The sequence below is a fragment of the Diaporthe citri genome (genome assembly GCF_014595645.1).
Source record: "Diaporthe citri strain NFHF-8-4 chromosome Unknown scaffold_7, whole genome shotgun sequence".
In the NCBI taxonomy this organism is placed as follows: Eukaryota; Fungi; Ascomycota; class Sordariomycetes; order Diaporthales; family Diaporthaceae; genus Diaporthe; species Diaporthe citri.
Genome location: NW_025064852.1, coordinates 2,629,939 through 2,643,140, shown reverse-complemented (window position 1 = coordinate 2,643,140; position 13,202 = coordinate 2,629,939). Strand labels below are relative to the sequence as shown.

General features: G+C 49.4%; 5 protein-coding genes across 5 annotated transcripts; 2 read left to right on the top strand and 3 right to left on the bottom strand.

Moving 5' to 3' along the window:
- Positions 1-2,687: 2,687 nt before the first annotated feature.
- On the bottom strand, positions 2,688-3,366 carry INS49_013916 (uncharacterized protein; the record flags this gene model as incomplete). Its single annotated transcript, XM_043174608.1, has 2 exons — positions 2,688-3,121; positions 3,213-3,366. 2 exons carry the CDS (start codon positions 3,364-3,366, stop codon positions 2,688-2,690), a joined length of 588 nt encoding a protein of 195 aa, XP_043021553.1.
- Positions 3,367-5,063: 1,697 nt separating this feature from the next.
- INS49_013915 (uncharacterized protein) lies at positions 5,064-8,898 on the bottom strand (the record flags this gene model as incomplete). The annotated part of the gene is made up of 3 exons (XM_043174607.1): positions 5,064-6,349; positions 8,336-8,394; positions 8,450-8,898. The coding sequence occupies 3 exons, from the start codon at positions 8,896-8,898 to the stop codon at positions 5,064-5,066; spliced, it is 1,794 nt and encodes a 597-aa protein (XP_043021552.1).
- Positions 8,899-9,557: 659 nt separating this feature from the next.
- On the bottom strand, positions 9,558-10,040 carry INS49_013914 (uncharacterized protein; the record flags this gene model as incomplete). Its single annotated transcript, XM_043174606.1, has 2 exons — positions 9,558-9,827; positions 9,891-10,040. The coding sequence occupies 2 exons, from the start codon at positions 10,038-10,040 to the stop codon at positions 9,558-9,560; spliced, it is 420 nt and encodes a 139-aa protein (XP_043021551.1).
- A 470-nt stretch (positions 10,041-10,510) lies between these two features.
- Positions 10,511-10,948, top strand: INS49_013913 (uncharacterized protein; the record flags this gene model as incomplete). Its single annotated transcript, XM_043174605.1, has 1 exon — positions 10,511-10,948. One exon carries the CDS (start codon positions 10,511-10,513, stop codon positions 10,946-10,948), a length of 438 nt encoding a protein of 145 aa, XP_043021550.1.
- A 754-nt stretch (positions 10,949-11,702) lies between these two features.
- On the top strand, positions 11,703-12,824 carry INS49_013912 (uncharacterized protein; the record flags this gene model as incomplete). The annotated part of the gene is made up of 1 exon (XM_043174604.1): positions 11,703-12,824. One exon carries the CDS (start codon positions 11,703-11,705, stop codon positions 12,822-12,824), a length of 1,122 nt encoding a protein of 373 aa, XP_043021549.1.
- Between the last annotated feature and the right edge of the window lie 378 nt (positions 12,825-13,202).

Sequence of the window (13,202 nt, the reverse complement as noted above, 5' to 3'; positions counted from 1 at the left end):
AGATTTAATACTTTTAAGGATTTTTAATAAAGTTTATATTAATTTATAGCTTATATTATATTATTATTTTTTAAGCTAAAAAGCTATTTTAAATATTATTAAATAAGGGCTTAATTAAGAGCGGCTTGTATTAAATTAAGGGTAGGTTAGGAGGATTTATATGCATTTTAAGCTTTATAAGTTAATAAAGCATTGTTATAAGGAGAAATATAATAGTATTATTATTAGCGTTAATAAATATTATTATAAATAGCTAAGGGGGCTAAGGTGCTTTTTAAGCGTTTTTATGGCTTAATATTAAAATAGGTTAAGAAATCCCTAGCTATGCATTTTATAAAAAGGTTAATATTTTGGGTATAAGGTTGTTTATTTTTATAATATAAATATTCTTCTTAATATAGTTTAAAGATTGCAATTTAATATTATGGGTTGGCCTTAAGCGTTTATTAAAAGGTATTTAAAAGGAGTTATAAATTATAATATTTAAGAAATAAGTTAAGCCTTAAAAGGGTTTAACTTTGAATTTATCTTTTAAGTATATGCCTTATTATATAAGAGGGTTGAGTGCAGTATAGGCTTGGCATGGGCATGCATTACAGCTTGGGCAATAGCCTAAGCCCATCATAAGTTTATGCTTTTAAATTAAAGTTTTTTTATATTAAAAAGCTTTTATTTATATAATTAAAAATAAAAGTATTTTTAAATAACTTTTTATTAACCTTTTTTTATTAACATTTTAATAATAAATTAATTAAATAAGCTTAATAATTAATAAATAAAAAAAGTTAAATTAAAACTTAATATTTTTTTACAATTAATTAAAAATAAATAACTTTTATATATTAATTATTTTAATTTTAATAAATAAAATAAAAAAAACCTTTAATTAAGTTTTTTTAAAATAAATATTATTTTTATTTAAAAAAATTATATAAGCTTTTAAAGTTTTTATTTTAAATTATATTAATATTAACCTTAAGTTATTTTAATTAATTATAAATAAAGTTAATTAAATTTTTTAATAATTAAAAAAGAATTTTAAAAAAATAATAATAATGTAATAGCTTTAAATAATATTAAGGTAATTATATAATATAATGTAAAAAATATATTATATTTTAAAGATTTATTAAATTAATATTTTATTACTTATAATATTAAAAGTATTAATAATATTATCTTTAAAATATTATTTTATAATAAAGAAAATATTATTTAAAGAAAATTAATAATTAAAAAAAATAAAGAGTTTATATAAGGTGGGTATAAATGCATTTATAAATGTATGCAGGTGTGGGGCAGTTGGGATTAGGGGTATGTTGGAATCTGGGCCGGGGACGTTATGCTGTACGCGCGCACCCACGCCCGAGATAATAGGAACCTTGGCTCGATGCAAACCTGGGAATTTTTCTAGATTGTGTATTAGACCAGCTTCATTATCTGTGCCACCATCAAATCATATCGCTCTCAAAGTCTCGTCAAGAAGCAGTGTGAGGATACCTAGGCGGTTGAGACCGTCTCCACCAGGCATTCCCAAAGCTAGATCGCGAGTCCCAAAGTTGGGTATTCACTATCTGTCGTAAAACATCCTTAAATTGAAACCTCAGGATTCTCAGGGTGTAGCTGGGCCTTTAGATGGATCAAGTATCTTTGCAGTGCTAACAACCCTGATCAACATGGCTGATTATCTCATAGGCTGGCAAGCCTAACTAACACCCTGTTCAGACTGGACTTATTTGCCCGTCTGAGAGTACTATCACAATAACCAAAGTCTGCAATTGTTTGTATCAGTGATCTGCGACCGGACTCTCTGTCTCCATCTCATGCCAATGGCTCAATGTAGACTGAATAATCATCAAGCTTCATCAGGTCCCCACCAAGAACCCTGTGATCAAAATGAGCTCCGTTTGCAGAGATTTATCTTCACATGAGCGTTGACGCGGTTGAACGCGTACAAGGCAACGGTACCCATGTAGCCTGTGGCATGAGGTTCCTGGCACACCCAGAGTTCTGGGACCACGAGCGGAGTGGCGCCGCCCATCAGAACCTGGATAGAACCACCCCAGAGGTTCACCATCGGCGGTAGCGCACCGATCGGAGAATTTGGCAATTCAAAATCCTGGAACAACTTTTGTGTTTCGTCATAGCAAACAGATTCATGTGACAGTGACCACGTGCCAAGTTTAGTTAGTGGTCTTCCGTTCGTTTTCCGCGGTTCCGTCCCGACCCAATCTTCATGAATTTCTTGAGTTGTTGTGACTACTGGCTCGTGGATTCTTGTATATGGGCTCGGCAAACAGTGCAGACGTCAAGGTGTTCGCAGGCACGTCGCCGGGTCAGACTCGCCTGAAGCGCGTCAATTGATCTCCAAATCTTTTGGAGCATGTGATTCAAGGTGAACGTTTGCCGATCTGGGAATAAGCGAACCATGGTGCAGCATGTAGCGCGCTGAAGTTTGGCAAAGTAGATTGCAAGCCAGCTAAATCTAGACTGTTTGAGCGAGACAGGCAGGTAAATCCAATCGCGACCTGTAGACGCCCATGATCCCATTAATCGTTAACTAGACGTAGTTACATCCTGGATATCGTAAATCATCAAACTGCACCATTGTCTCCCAAGCTCCAAAGAGCCTATGCGTTGCCTTCTCGATACTCCAGTAATTCAAGGACTCCCGAGCCAGGACTAACTTAGATCAACAGACACATTGCCACAATAACAATAGCGAAGATCGCAAGAATGAACAGTGCCGGGTGTTCCTTGGAGAACTCCTTCATAGCTCTCCAGATCTTCCGCGCCCACCCTTTCAGAGTCTTCGGCCTCACCTCCGGGGTGCTTGCATCAGCCTCCTCAAAATTAACCCACTGGTTGTCTTGCTGGTACAACACCACTCCTCGCTCCGACTCGGCAGAGCTGACCGATTCCTTATCGATGCTCTTGGCGCTGCTCTTGTTGAACTTCTGCTTGGTCGACGAGATCCTCCTCTTCAGCACGTAGAGGTACCGCCTCCGCTGTCTTGGCTCCGGATCCTCCTTCCCGATGGGCCGCGGCGGACTGTCAGGCAGTGGAGTGTACCCGGGCAGCGCAGGAGGGAGGTCTTGCCCGAGGGTTTCGAGATCATACTCTGGCGGGTCGTCGGTGTATTGCGGGCTCTCAAATGGGTTCTCGGCGGGCCGTTTCAGGTGTCTGTGTCCTTTCGGACTGGCGATCAGAACCTAGGTCCGGCATGGTCTCTTCGCTCATGGCGGCGTATCCGCCGCGCATGCGACGGAGCAGGGTGCGCCCCTTTGCGTCTGAGCGCGCATCGGGAAGCTGGTGAGGCGGCACATGTTGGCCCGCATGCCAGAAGATGGGAGCCGTAAAAACCATCTTGTTTGTTGGTTCACTTGCGTGCTGTGAACAGGCGAAGTTTCGTGGCGTGAGCGTTTCTGCAGCCGAAGGATAACAAATATGCAAACGCCTGGCGCTTCGCCTGCGTCTCAGAGCCGAGTGCAAGTGGTAAACGCGAAGAGGCTTATGGGAAGCAATGCACAGCACGATCAAATAACTGGAAGACCTGAAGATGTCGTGTTTCTGCTGGGGGATGATATTATAAGAATGCGACGCTTCTAGAACAAGGTTCATACAAACCTGTACAAGAAATTAACTTTCATGCTGCTTTGCTACCGTCATCGCGCGCGTGGATACTGCAGCCCCAGATCGCGTACGGGCATCACAATTATTCAACACTTCAATGCCTTGACTCTCGCGGGCAGCTGGACTCGGTTCCAGCCCCCCCCCCCTAAAACGCATCCCGCCGCACATGGGATTCCTGAGCCAAGGGCACTACGGGTGTCAATGCAAAGGTTTTTGGTTGCTTAGCTCGAAAATCCCCGGTAGCGGGTTATGCAGCCTCACTTGCCCGGCTACGTGTCAGGCTCTTGGCGGCCGCCTCACCGGCCGTCCCCTGTGACCCGGCCTCGGTTCCGACAGGAACCGGCCCTGCTCCAAGGTTGTTGCTGATTGGTATAGACTCGTGGCGGCCAAACACCTGGGGTGCCCCAGGACTTTTCTCCCCGATCCGAGTCGGGGGCACCGAGGCCCAAAATTCACTGGCCAAAATGCATACCGCCAAATGTCAACATTGGGCATTAACAAATCAAGGCCCGTGTGGAAAATGTGAGACGGATCTCGATCCTTGCAGTGCATTGTGGTTGCTAGAGCGAGCTGAGTCAAAAGCAGCATGCTCACAGGCACTTCACCGTTCGCCTCGAGGCGGCCAGGTGACCAAGCAATTGGGCTCTTCACTTCAAGAAGTTAGACCATAAGGAGAATCTGTTTCACGCGGGATTAGTACAGTCGAATCGCGGATGAATTCAAGGCAGCCTGTGTCAGTTACTCCCGATCACAGATGATTTAACACGTCATCGATTCTTCAACGTGGTGCACCAAGTCCTGTGCGTATTTCTTTTTGAGCTGCAGCCCTGCGAGCCACAACTGGTTGGCAAGGAGTGGGTAGGTATGGCGTATGAAAGGCCCGCACGTATGAGATGGGAGATTTTGGCTTTCCCCTGGCATTGAATGCTTTGCAAAGAGGCCAGACTGGCTGAATCGACCGATCACATGTTGCGGAACTACGCCAATGAGTCTTCGGGTCGAGATGCCTTCAATAGGAGCTTCAAACCCAAAGTACCAGCTGTATCTTGGCCAAATCTCAGGGGAAAAAAACACGAGAAGACTCGTTTTCTTATGACTTGCTCCAAGACAGTATAGTGGCACGTCAAGTACGACAGATGTGTGTTCGATGAATTGGAAATCTAGTAGGAGTCTGGGCATATGGCAGTGAATGGGGGGGGGGGTCACGTGAATATGTAAGAATTCTTATAAGCTCTCTACTCTGCACCCTCCTAGCATTTTTGCATTCTTAGAGAATAGGGGGTTCCGTACGTCTATAAAAATGGTGCCCTCTGCCCCTTCTGCACTCAGAACCTGGCATATGCCCACTTCGAATACAAACAATCGCATATTTGCCAGACCTAGTCTTTCCTGCCACAGAGCATCTCAAAAACATTTCTAGTCGCAAAGACTCACCGCCAACCGGGAATGGCTCTGGACATGATCAGGTCTAATCTGGATCTCCAGTCTTCCAATGACTCCAATGTGCGCCACATTCTCTCGTCGTCAACATCAACACTCCAGTCCGATTCACGATACGAAACATCGTCAATCTGAACGCCCGAGCCTGTCCCGCTCTGAGAAATACTCCCGTCCTGCTGTATCTGATGCTTTTCTGGACTGCCAACTAAATCATGCCACATCACACCGAGTCGTTGAGCCGAGAGCAGCTCACTCTGGTCCATTCTGTAGTCATTGAGTTTTCCAAACACTTCCGTCATGCGTGCTGACCAGTGAGTCTGCCAAAAAGGCAGCCCAAGAGGATCCTCTTCCGTGATGAAGGATTGGAGTGCCGAATCAAATTCCTCTACCAACTCTTCTAGAAGCTCCAGCAACGAGGCATCTTCGCTCATGAGCTCTTCGATCTCATCCGCGGACGGCTTGTCTACTCGGGTATACTTATGAGAGCATGTGTGTCGAATTCCCAAAATTTCGAAGGCCAGGTAGCGGATTGCCGATCGGAGTTGCTCCACTCTGACAACGGGCTTCCACCTCCATAAGAATAGCGGGAATTGGTCAATGGTATTTTTCCCATGATCGATAGGACCAAGATGAGAGAGGTCTTGGTCGATATGGCTCCTGATAAACCATACGAATGGGGAGCACCCGCCGGGAGAGCATCTGCAGTGGCAGCTGTCGCGGACATCCTGAGTCGACAAAGTCCTCGTCAAGATCTGAGCCTTGAATCTTGCGGCTTCTGTCATCAGAATCCTGTCTTCCAAAAGATTCAGGGAAGCGTAAAGATAATGAGCGGTCGTCGCAGGGATATCTTCGGAAATTGGACCCCACAAGTTGGCCCCGTGGTCGATCAGCCAAATGCAAGCGTTGATGCGGTTGACTTCCCAAATTTCCGCCTCAAAGCGGAGCACATAGACAGGGCATATGAGCCAAGAAAGCAGAGGTGAGAGTTCAGGGGAGGCAGGCTCCTCAAAATCACGAAACCCAAGCTGGAAAAGAGTTTCAAAGTTGGCGCCAAAGGGCGTGTTGAGGGGGTTCTGATGAAACATAGATACAGGCTGGTATAGATCGAATTCCTTGTTGAGCGTATCGAGCCGACCAACCCTGTTTATAAGACAGACGTCGAGGCGTAAAGGCGATGGTATCTCGAAGCCTCGTTTCTCCAAGGCCTGGGTGACGAGGCTCACCTTGGAGTCGAGAACAGCTTTCTGGTGAAGTCCCAGGGCAGATGCCTCGGCGCCTGGTAGCCTTTCCACAGCGAATCTTTTCAACCTTTCCCTTCGATCTTGAATATGCTTCAAGAGCTCACCTGTACAGGCTCGGCACAACTTTGAAAAGTTGCGTGAAAACTGATTTGGCACCCTGCAGTCGGATTCGAGCATTACAATCACGGATCCTTCGCAAGGCTCACTACAACTCAACACAGCATACTCCAGGGGCGTGTAACCGCTGAAATCGGGCTGATCAAGCAAGGCTGAGCGGGGACCCTGTAGCAAAAGTCTCATGCAGGTCGGTTGCCCAATTGCAAGATGAAGAGGAGTCTGTCCGAACAAGTTCCGCTCCTGAAGTGTGGATGGATGGCTGGCAAGCAGTCTCGCAATCTCCTTTTCGTTCCCTGCAAGAGCAGCCAAACCCAATGGGCCGCATTCGCAGGCTTCAAGTGGATGTTGCCATTAGCGGAGGATGCACGGCCAATGTTGCCATGGGTCACATACCTTCAGCCGCTGCTTGAGAATAGCGAAGCAGAGGTAATAGAGACATAGGCTCCACATCGTTCCCAAGAAAGGAATTGCCTCCCACCAAAGATGATTGGGCCAGAATAGGTGCGTATGGCTCCCGAGAGCAAATGAGATCTATAGTTGCTGGACCATTGGGTTCAACATGATAAGCACGATCTGCCCACAGCCCTTGTGTCTGAAAGCTTACGATGCAAAGATCCCAGGCTGGTGTCCTGATGATAAATATTCTCATTAGGTCATGGCGAATGCATGGGCAAGTGCAAATCGGTCCAGCAGAGACTCACACGCCATAGATATCTTGCGTCATGGATGGAACTCCACAACGAATTAGGCCATCCGCAAGGTAGAGAAAGCGATTATCCACATATTGTTGCAGCGACCTAAACCACACGAATGGAACTTGGCCATATCTAAAAATTTTCTGCTCAAATTAGATTATTCAAACCAGAGGCTAGCCTCCCAACTCGTTCATTTCCTCGGAAGTAACGTACCTGACTTCGCGACAAATGATGTAAAACCGAGCGGCCATACTCGTCAATAGCTCGCGGTGCGGCTTTCTCTTTCTCGTATAGAAGCATGATGTTGTCTATGCAGAGATCAATGAAGTCGAGAAAAGCCTGCGCCCATCCATCCAGTTCTGTCTGGTCGGGACAAGAGACTTGCATCTGTGGGGGGCAAGGGAGGAGGACAAGAAACCAATACAGCAAGTCCATTATCCGAAATACAGGTGTTGTTGAGCTGTTGACAGAAGGGTAATAGGTCAAGTTCGGACTGAGGCTGAAGCCACCAGCGCCGAAGCTGGCTGAGAAGGACAGACCGACAGCACAGCTGATGAGCCCTCTCAGGCCAGCGAACCGTACCTCCCAGCGCGTTTGCTTGGTGCCAATGACACAGTTCCGGAAGGGACAGTCCGGCATGTGACGTTGGACCTTTGAAGTTTCGCTAGAAAAGACCCAAGACGCCATTGCAGCTATTTTCTGTCGGGTGAACCGGCGTTGCCGGCAAAAACAACTTGAACGAAGAGGTCTGATCGCGTCTCGATCACCAGGCTCGTTCGTGAAGAGAGCATTGCTTGGACGAACTACGTCGTTCGGTGCGGGATCGGATAGTTGGTCGTCGGCAATTTGGCACAGCTCCTTCAGCTGGGATGGCTTCGCTATGAGACGACCGACGGCCTGTTGATGACTGAGCTAGACGGCTTGTTAGATTATATCGTATGGAGACTATCGTTTGGGCAAGAGCGATTACAAAGTGTTGACCCGCGCAAGAGTTATCCTCGCAACCCTGTACCACCCTAACTTTTGGTTGGTGATGAAGAGCAAGAATTTCGGCCACCAGTTCAGAATTCTTGTTATTTTCGCAGGAAAGACTCTTCACAAGAGATAGCACTTCGCGAGTGAGTCGGTTGCTCTCGAGTATCTGCCCCGTAAATTGTGCAGGATCAACTGTCAGTTGCGCTCGGAAACTATCAAGCTGTTGCTGAATACTGGGCAAGGTCGAGGTGTGCATGGCCATGACGGTGTTTTCGATGCCGACGACGACATCTCTGCGTCCGGGTCAACACGTGGAACGAGTTTGCGCATACACATCAAGTGACTTACATTCCCGCCACTTGCAAGGCCACCTGGAGTGTCCGCGTAACCTTGGCCAGCTGAGCCTGCAGCCTGTCAAGCTTCGAACGGCGGAATGGATACGTGAGCTTCTTTCCCTGATCTCTTATGTTGTGCCAGATGTTACTGTCTTGGCCCACAGCCGTAGAGCCCTGCAGCTCGGGAATGAGGGCCTCTAGAGCTGCGATCTCCTTGTTGCAAGTTGTCAAGCAGGCCCTCACCGCCGATTTCGACGACTCGTGGCAGGAAGAGATCTTGACCGTTGAATTCTTTGTCGTCGTCAGTAAGTGATGTACTGTTTGCACTTCATGTTTGGCACGTTCGATTTCCTGGCTTCTGCTCTTGATGGCATCTAGGTAATCCGTCACTGCAGTACAGGTCTTTAAGCCGAACCCGACCAGCCCTGCCGCTGATGCTACGATGGAAAATGGATCGCTCATGATTGCAAACCGTCGAAGAATGAGGTTGAATAGAAGAAAGGTGCTTCAACAGCTTGTTGAATTCTTGATCGTCAAGACTCTGAGGGCGGAAGACTGGAGAAACGGAGTGGACGGTGGGATCAGCAAGTTGGGCGTCCCAAGAGGCATCCGGGCACACGTGCCCCACTCCTGGACGGACTTCTCAACAAGCATCCATCGTAGCATCCACGGTTGGCTGCAGATGATCCCAGGTTCGCTGGTTGTGGTCGCACGTGTTTGCTTGCACGCACACACAAGAACTCTGTCCACAAGCCGCTGTATTCCCCGAGTCATATGGTCTGCGAACCGCTCAGCGACAAGGGATCGTGGATCGAGAGCCAAATGGTCATAGGAAGACGAGGGAGACTGCTCCGTGGGTACACCATGGAGGTAGTGACTCTGTGTGTAGCAACGGCACTTGAAGAAGGCAAAATGGCTGATGGATTGCCCCGATTATGGAATGAACGTGCTTTCTCCAGCGCCGTCGCAGGTCGGCATCTAGCGGTCCTCCTATGAGCTCTACGTGAAGCGTTCTCGTAAGAAAGCCTGGACAGCCCGTGGGTATTAGTCATTCTTCGTGTGCGTCTTGTCGTCGCTTCGGATCAATGGTCTCAGAGCCTCATATCTATGTTGACTTGACCCTACTCCTGCGCCGACTTCTTCTCCTCTTCCTCTGGCGTCAGGGCTTTGACCTGCAGTGCATGTATGCCGCCTTCTCGTGCGAGCTCCTCCTTCAGCAGCTGGTTCACCATACGGTGTCGCTGGATCTGTCTGCTGCCCTCGAACTCGCTGGAGACGATGACCAGACGGAAGTGTGTCTCGGCAGATGTGCTGCCGGCCATCGCTTTGTGGTGCTTGTGGAGGTGGGAGTCATTGTATATTTTGAGGTTGTTACCAAACTTTTCGACGAGCTGCAGCAGAAAGTAGCGTCAGCTGTAGTCCTCCGATTTGGGTTGGCGAGATGGCGTGCGTACCTTCGCTCGGATCGTCTGCTCGACGGGGCCGCCAGCCTCGGAGCTCGCGGCTGGGCTACCAGGTTGCGACATGGCCGCGAACAGGCGCTTGTTCAGGAATGTCGTGCGCGGGGCGGAACGCAGGGAGCGCAAAGATTGACGCAGCAACATTGACGACTTCGACGCGCGGTACTGTAGCTGCTGTCGTTTCTAAAGGGCTCGAGGCGGGCAGCACGCGGGAAATTGTGAGATCTCGGCTGTCAAGGTTCGGCGCGACGCAAGCTCAAGAAAGCTGAGCCTCTCAGAATGCGCATCATGCACATGCACATCAAGGGTCGTGCCGATCCAGAATGGAGATCGGAACAGATGACTAAGCCCGGCAGCCCCTGAACTCGGGGTCACCGCAGGGAGGCCCTTGCGACTGCGGGTCGCGAACAGACAATGCAGGGTTCGGGTGGAAGCGATCGAGACACGTCTGCGACGGCAAGCCAGTTCCTACTGCTGCGACTTCGACAGGTTGGTGCCAGCCGTCTCGACCATCTCCTCGAACCTACGGTATCCCTAGAGGAAGTCTATCCATCAAACAATATCCTGTATAAATCCACAAGCCCACGTCCGCGTCGAGCCCCCGCCCCCACACAATGTCCGGCATCAACTCCCCCGAGCTCCTCGCCGCCTACGAGGCCGTCCGCAGCGACAAGGACGAGACCAAGTGGCTGCTCATCTCGTCGGGCACGACCAGCAAGCAGATGGGCCTGCAGGAGTCGAGCAGCGAGTCCTTCGAGGCGATGGTCGACAAGCTGGCCGACGACCAGATCCAGTACGCCTACGCCCGCGTCGAGTACGCCAACGACTCGGAGAGCACGCGCGTCAAGTTTGCCCTGATAATATGGAACGGGCCCAACGTCCACTCGGCCAAGCGCTTCAAGATGCTGTCCGAGGTCCAGGAGGTCAAGAAGGTCCTGCACCACTACAGCAAGGAATTCAACGCCGACGACAAGCGCGACCTCGTCTTCGCCGACATCGTCAAGGAGCTGCGGAGGTCCGGCGGCGCAGACTACAACGGCGGGCGCGGCTAGGCGCCGGAGGTTATTCTGAGGATGGGTGGTTGCGAGCGTCAGCAAGGTGTTTGGCGGCGGTTCCTGGTTGAATTCAAATAAGAGGGTGGTGCGCGTTGCGCTCCCTGGCCGGGCGTTTGGTTGGATACGCATCTCGTGGGGCATCGGCATTCGATACAGCGCGGCAGTCTACAATTCCGAGTTCTTCACACGATACTCTATGTCCAGGCTGTCTTTCTTCCTCTCTCGGTCTCTGGTGGTGCCCTCTTTACTGCTCTCCGACTTTCCATCCCTTGGACGAGATGGGAGGCATTTGACCAAGACGGCGTGCATCCGGCCACCAACAAAGTTCAGCTTCAGCCAGTGCTGTCCGTCTGCTGGAATCGCAACAGGAAATTGCCTTTCTTTGTCATTTCTCCCTCTGGCTTGCGAACCTACATGAATTACCTTGCTCCTCAAGGCTTCGCGAGGACCTGGTTGGCGTAACCTCGCACGCACGCCGTCGGTGAGTAGCGTGGACAAATTGACAGTAATTAGAAAACACCACCGCCAAACCCCCCAATCTCAGAAGAATTGGGCTTTTTGGCATCACGTTAAACCTATAAAACGGTGCATGGCAGTTTCAATTTCCTTTTCAATTCCAGCGACTCTACCTGACCAAACTTCTAGGAAAGATCTTGATCTTGAATCGACATTGCTATATCCAATATCAACCACCTGACACCATTATCCTGGATAAAGGCACACTCGGTTTGTTCTTCAATCATCAACCATAATGTACCAAGAACCTGAGTTTCTTTTTGTTCCTCCGGGATCCGCTTCCGCCAACCATGAGCGCCAAAATCCCACACACGACTTGATATATAGCGGCGGCTCACCTATAGCACCACTGCAACTGTCCCAGCGCCAGCAACTTTGTCTGCGCCTCACAGTCAATACCAGGCTATTCGAGTCGCCCAACCCTAATACCCACTACTGGTACAGCCGAGACATGGACTGGTGGTTTTCGGCAGCGAAGCAAGTGTTGGACGATTTACATCGGCTCCTCTCGAGCCAAAGCCCCGCCGACAGGTCCTTCCTCTTCAGGGTATCCCTATGCGGGCCGTGGCGATGCGGTCCTTGGAAGTCCCAAGTGACGTGGCTATCGCGCTTTATCCACCGTTACTACGAGGCCAGGGGCACAGTTCTGCACCGCTTCAGAAGCAGGGTCGACAAGCACCTCAAAGACCACCCCGACCCCCTCTATTTCGACGCCTTCCTGCTCCAGTGCTGGTCCGAGATGACCTTGAGCCTGGAACAGGAGAGCACACTTGCGACTATCGAACGCATCAACGACGAGGCACCAGAGATCTGTGTGAAGGTCATCCAGGCGCACATGCGCAGGATAGCCCGCCATTATGGACACCAAGGGCCTTGTGTCGACGAACCGTGGATCCCCGACCCAGCCGCAAACATCAAAGAGTGGGCGCGGCTCCAGCCGGAACTGGCCGGCGAGCACCGCGCCATGTTCTTGCATTACGCCCGGCACCTGGTCGCAGAATCCGTGCTTGATCGTGAGGCGGCCTACCTGCGTGTGGACAGCAGGGAATCGTCGCAGCGCCATGATGAAGATTTGCGCGCCCTGCACCTCCGCGCTATGACGCACCGGCTTATTTCGTACATCGATTGTGTCATTATCCTTGCGCAGCGGGAGGTGGGGATGGTCCGCTGTGTCGGCATGCCGTCGGGGTCGCTGTCTAGGGCGTTTTCGTCTACGACGCCGTTGTCGTTGTTCATGGCGTCGTCGCGCGGCCCTGAGACATGCGCCGGTCTGAAACGGTCGTCGCGCGGCCCCGAGACATCCATTGGTCGGAGAAGTAGCTTACAAATTGTTATTCGTTGCGATGTCCAAAGATAAACCACCAGTCCTCCCACTGTGGGAATGATGTAGTGTTTTCTGGGATGGGAAGACTTTGCAATAGTTACTTCAAAAAGCAGTGCACACCGGTATCCAAGTCAGTCAGCGCTGGGATGTATCAGCGTGGAGTCTTGGGCTGGATGTGCGTTTACATGAGACTGCATTCTTCATGATGACATTTAACCATCATTGGATCTTTTTATAAATGCAGGACTGAGAGCATGTCTATGTACGTTTCTGCCCGGGAGTTGGAGAGTTAAAAAAAAAGGAAAAGATAGAACTGGTTGATAGTTAAACTGTATTAGATCCTCTATTGCCCTTAGATCTCATGCTATGATAACAAATGAAATGTGTAAATGCTCTTCAGACTGTAAAAGA